This window comes from Leuresthes tenuis, unplaced genomic scaffold, assembly GCF_036924035.1.
Source record: "Leuresthes tenuis unplaced genomic scaffold, fLeuTen1.0.hap1 SCAF_5, whole genome shotgun sequence".
Lineage (NCBI taxonomy): Eukaryota > Metazoa > Chordata > Actinopteri > Atheriniformes > Atherinopsidae > Leuresthes > Leuresthes tenuis.
The window spans coordinates 13,409,509-13,415,550 of NW_027325359.1; the positions used below are offsets into that span (position 1 = coordinate 13,409,509).

General features: G+C 40.3%; 1 protein-coding gene across 1 annotated transcript; it reads left to right on the forward strand.

The window, feature by feature from the left end:
• Nucleotides 1-259: 259 nt before the first annotated feature.
• On the forward strand, nucleotides 260-5,246 carry ucmab (upper zone of growth plate and cartilage matrix associated b). Its single transcript, XM_072385238.1, has 5 exons — nucleotides 260-317; nucleotides 499-555; nucleotides 633-728; nucleotides 4,892-4,990; nucleotides 5,070-5,246. Exons 1-5 carry the CDS (start codon nucleotides 260-262, stop codon nucleotides 5,165-5,167), a joined length of 408 nt encoding a protein of 135 aa, XP_072241339.1. The 3' UTR covers nucleotides 5,168-5,246.
• The last annotated feature ends 796 nt before the right edge of the window (nucleotides 5,247-6,042 follow it).

The window sequence follows — 6,042 nt, forward strand, 5'->3', positions numbered from 1 at the left end:
AAAAAAAGAGATCGGCAAGATGCTTGTTGAGTCAAAATGAAAGCTTCAGCATCTTCCTGTCAGTTGGAAACACTCTGTGGTGTTTGTTGGATCAGGCCTCATATCAGATCTGCACAATCATTCCCTTCCTCCCCTGACAAGCAGTTCATGTTGCTCCAGGCTTCCCAGCCCACCTCTCACTTACGTCTTACTCACCTCTCTCCCTCCTGTGTTTCTTTTACTACTGGAACCTCTCAACATTTCAGACACAGAGTTAAAGATGTCTTGGACATATGCAGCTCTTCTGGCTCTCCTCACCGTGCTTTTTGCACTTTCCTGTGAGTCTGATGCAGGAGAATTTTTTTGTCACCCCATCCACCTGTGGATTATGATTTCAGCAGTAGTGCGTTTGAAAAGTGAAACATAAGCAGGTTGCTTTGCATTTCACAGAGAGGTAAGCGTGACACCCTCGGCTCTGTGTTTTAATATAAACCTTTCACATTTTGTCCTCAAATGCAGTGTCTCCAGAGGCCGAATCTGCAGCTGTGCCCAGCAGCAGCGCTAATGCTCCACAAGGTGAGGAGCCACATCAGCTGCATTTCCTCTATTTCTCTTAATGTTGTGAGCTCAACCACCACCTGCTTCCACCGCAGGTCCGCTGAGGAGGATCTTCATGAAGGAGGCCGATGCCTCAAACTTCTTCAGGAGACGCAGCAGACGAGCTGTGAAGTCTCAGGATGAGCTCAACGGTGAGAACGCTTCTAGTTTGCTTGTGGCAGTTTGGACTCTGGTCTGTTCAGCCAAGCTGTGTGTGCATGTGGTTGTGTGAATGTGCTCTTCGTGGACATCTGCATGTTCTTCATCCTCAGGACCATTTATCACTCAGTGAGGTTAAATGTACCTCAAAATGAAACATAGTTATCAGTTGTTCTAAAGTGACAATTCAGATTAGAATTGAACAGTCAGGACAACTTTTACAGGAGTTTTTTTTATCTTCTTTTATCTTTTTTTTTTGTCATTTGCATCCTCTTAAAATAAATCTGCACGTGTCTGCATCTGTCTCACATGCATTTTTCGAAAGTTTAGATTGACCCTGTAAAAGAAATTGACAAATCCAATAGATTCAAAGCCCCTGGTGAAAGTTTGAATGTTTTAAGATTTGATCAAAACTTTTGCAAATCTCAGAATAAAACACCTTAGATTTGATGAAATATGTTGCCCGTGTATAAACAATATCCATCCAAATCTACGAAGAATTCAGAAAACCTTCAGCAACTTTTCTTCTCAACTTCTGTCACTGCGTAGCAGAAGGAATAAATGTGTGCAGGACGTTAGAGGACTGCACAGCCACAGAACTGAGAAGTAAAACGTTTGTCAAGCTGATTTCTTCCTTGAACATTAGATGAAGCCTCTTTTTTTTCCATTTTTTGTCCTCTTTCTAAACAAAAAGAGACCAGTATATAGACTAGTGAAAGTATTGTTCTGAAAATAAGTGGAACTGTGACACACTATATGAAAATTCATCTCTGCCATTGGTAATAGAATAAATGACCTGTAAAGTTGCAGAGCTTGCGCTGCCTGACTGCACAGTGAGCTAACCTGTTTACAGCGGTCCGGCTGCTTTTTGTCAGTGGCAGCCAGCAACTGTTTGCCGTATTCTGGCCTTGGCCTGACCACAAACCACCTCAGACCTGTTCTTGTGCTGCAGCAGGAGCCACAGGGCAGCATGGAGCTCACCCCAGTCCACATCTATCAGCGTCCTCCTTTACAAGCATTCACATACTGTACAATGTTTGACATTCTCGAGCGAGTTAACGGCACTGTTTTTGTGCAGTTGTGCCAGCGGGGAGGTGAGAACACACACTGATGCTGCTGCTCTGAATCGGACTTGTGTAACACGCTGTGAGTCTGGCAACAACGTGACACTTTGTATAGCGAAAGGAGGGATAAAATGGACACAAAGCTGAAAGCAGACAGAGATGGACAAGTGTGTGGGTGAGTGGTTGGGAGCTGAATGTGGAATGTGCCAACACTGAGGCAGACAGGGGTCAGAAAAGAAAGCACATAAAAAAAAAAGAAAAAGACAAACAAGCTGCCCACCTTTAAAAGCCTCTCCTGCAGTGTACCGATATGAAAGCATGTACCCTGAAGGTGGATGCCTTTTACAAAGCAAGATATTTGAAATAGATATTAGCTTTCAGTGGGTGGATGAGCAGATGTGGGATTCTGAGGACACCTAGACGTCGACATCTGAGTCCAAAGCAGTGCTTTTGCGGGAGTTAGCGAGCCATTAGCAAGTTAGCCATGATTAAAACACTGCATGATTAGCCCTGGTGTGCAATGTTTGTGAGAGACAAAGAGAGAAAAAATAAAAGTAGGATTATCTCTATAGTCATTCTAATGTGGACGTTAAACCATAAATCATGTTCGCTCTTGTAATTTACAGCGTCATGACTTGAATTCCCAACAATCAATTCAGCTCTCAATGCAAGCACAATTTTCAGCTGGGGAGTCTGAGAAAAGGTCAAAGGTCGTGGTGACCTTTCTTTGAAAAGGTCAGCAATGCAATCCCAAACCTTTCCTGTCGCAGCTGATATCCTTTCTACTGATACTGGCAACAGTTTCCCAAAACTAATGGGATGCCGGCTGTGATAAATGTCAATTAAAAACAGGAGGTGAGGGTTAACATTTTATTTCAAAATGAAAGAAGTAACATTGGAAATTTTTTTCTAGATTGCATTCTGCTGCTATTTACTCTTTTCAATTAAATTCAATTCAATTTTATTCATATAGCGCCAGATTACAACAATTGTCATCTCAAGGCACTTAAGTAATATAGTCCAATTCAAGCCAATTGGAATTCAATTCATTGTAATCATAATCAAATTAATTCATATAGAGCCAATAAAAAAAATGATATCCTAGCTAAGGAAACCAACAGATTGCACTTTTGAGTGCTCAGCTTCCCAATGTCTTTGGAACTGGGCTTGAACTTGCCCACATGTGTCAGGAGGTCAGAGGACACCAGCAGGCTTATTTAAAACTCACACAAATGCTGAATCAAGGCAAACTTTCATTTTGGGCAACCGCCCTTTCTGAGCCTTTAAATGTGTAACATTGCTTGCACTCCTCAGCATTTTGAAAAAATGATTAACTGCTGCAAATGGTCCTTGTGTCCACACTGGCCCTTCTGTGAGGGATCCAACTGTCAGAGCTGGAGAACTAATCGATCAACTTTTGTTTTTTGTGTAAAGTCTGAGGTTTAGTCGGAGATATTGTGAAACTTCCTCAGATAAGTAGCAGAAGCCAAGTAAATATGAAATCACAGTCTTACAATGCAGTGGATTACTATAGTGTATGTAGTGTTTCTTCTTTGTTTATCTTTGTTTCTACCTTTTTTTACGAGTTCATCATTTGGTTACCATAACTTTGGGCTGTGTTCCAATTTTCAAGTCATTCACTACATTGTCAGTCAGCCATTTTGTAGTGCTGTTCGAAATTTCAAGTGGAACTTTCATTCACTATATCGTGAGCAACTAACTCTTTATGTGGTACATCAAAAGAAATGCGCAGAGGCTGTACACTGCATTGGTGGAAATAGACCATCATGCATTGTGCCCTGCAGCCAGGAGCTGACATTTTAAAACAAGCTGTTTGTTTTTATCGTGATTTTTCTGTCGTGTTGAGATCTCCACCATGAAGTGGTTAGTCTTTCTTTCTGCTTGATCCACAGTATCTGTGAAATTTTGTGATTAAGATGTCCAAGAAAAGGCTGCTCACACTCAGTCTCCCATCCTTATATCTATCCACACGAATCACCGTTAGCATCACGGGATAAATATGATCAAACGTGACTTTTAAAGTTGCAGCCATTAGGAATTGTCCGAAAAGAATGATCTCTTTTTCTTTCATAAAGGATGCTCCAAAAAGGAGATCATAAAGGAAGCATGAAAGCTCATGCCAGCTTACTTAGTGGCTGCCACTGAGATATTTTGGGGTAATGTCTCTCACTTAGGAACCAAAAAAATAAATACTTTTGGAACCAGAAGTGGCTATATTTGGACAAAAGGGTGGAGCTCGAGGTACTTGAAACCTAATTTGACAAAATTCTGCATCACTGAGATCTAATTTTGAGGTAGAATTATTATAAAAGAACTGCCAGCTCACTGATCAAATATATGAGTAGTTTTTCATGAGACAAGTCATTGTTTTTAGCGGGTGTTTGTAGGAGTCACAGATGTTTTAGAGCAGGCTTCTAGTGGCTATTAAAGATATTACACTGTAATTCCTCTATATCTGCCTCACTTATGTTGTCAAAGAGCAGTTCATCTAATTATTTAAAACCCAAGCTGGAAAAAAATCAGTTTTTCTTCTATCATACCACATTAAGCATCTAATGACAGTTAGCAGTTTTTAATCTCGTCATTCTGCAGCTACTTATTGGAAACTTTCTTCTTTCAAATCTTGTTAAACCAGCAGTGCCTTAGCTGCCTTTAACACTAAACACCTGTTTTCATGTCGCTGCGTCACTCTTGTGTGATTTATGATAGATGCAGTTTTAAAGAAGAAGTATTTGTTTGTTAGACTACTAAAATTTGCTAACACCTTTAACTTTTTAGCCACCATTGTGCACCTGAGTACCTCTACCACCTCAGCGTATCTCTAATTTTATCTTCAATTAAATGGCCCCCTTTCATTTATATCCTCAATAAAGAAAATAGAATGAAATAAACCAACAACACTGTCCTGTTTTTCTTTAAGCTGGGACACAAACCAGTTGATAGTGTTTCTTTGCCTTTTTCGAAAATGCTGTTTATGTATTTACATCCTGTCTGGGTCATTTATGACCAACAGCAATGAATTAACATGACACATCGCTACCGCATCTAATATGCCCCTGCTGTGCTTGCAGCTGAGCAAAGGCAGGTTTTGGCTGCAGACGAACGAAAGAGGGAGTTTCACGAGGAGAAGAGGAATGAGTTTGAGAGCTACGCTGAGGAGGATAATGATGGTATGTGAACCCTTCATATGTGATGCGGCTGAAAAAAAGAGAACATTAATCCACTGTACAAATGTGCCTGATCTTTCAGAGCAAGACGAGAAGACCAGAGAGAGCACCGAGCAGTGGAGGGAGTTCCACTATGATGGGATGCACCCTCCCCAAGAGTATAATCGTCACTCCATCTGAGACCACAGAGCAGTGGGAGAGGTGTGATGCTGTAAGCTGACGGCTGCCAAGCTTTAAGGAGCAAATCATCCTTGCCATGCTTTTCATTCCATAGCATGTATATTTACTTAAATCTATATATTTTTCAAAAGAATGTGAATAATCCTTTTTTTAAACATTTGCATTAGTGAAGAGACAGTAACTTAAAAAATGATTGAACATTTCCATAAAAAATTGTTATTTTCTCTAATTTTATTCAAAATTCCAAAATAATTTAAAATGCCAACACATAGAAAATGACTGAGTTAGTCGTATTAATGTCCCTCTAGTTAGGAGGCAGCTCTGTTAATTTTCTTTATCATTTAGGTAGTACAAAAATGACACAAATTAATATTGCTACATTCATCATTTCCCAATACTCATGTTTACTTAGTTCTGCTTGATTTGGCATTTACTCAGTCCAACTCTGAAGTTGCCAAACTTATCACAAAGCACCTGCAAGCTCTTATGATATCAATATTTGAAGAGCCGAAACAAGAACATTTTTGGTGTTTGAAAGTTTGTCGGAGCTTTACTAACTTCAAATTTCTGTAAAAGGCATTTGGGGATTTTCACACAGAGGAGGGTAGTGTGTCAGCTCCCTGTCAACGGTCCCAGTCACGGTCGGTATGTCCTGCATTTCTGCCACGGAGGAATTTTGGGGCCATTCCTCTGCACAAACCGTGTATGCATTCTTTTTTTGGAGAACACAGATGTGTAGATTAATTTTCCTATAGCGTGACATCATGTTTTTAAGATTAAATTCACAGACAGATGCTCTGACATTTAACTAAAGAATTGTCTGGGATTCTTCAGAGGTCCTCGTTTCATCGAGGGCCACCCTTGTCAATATGCTG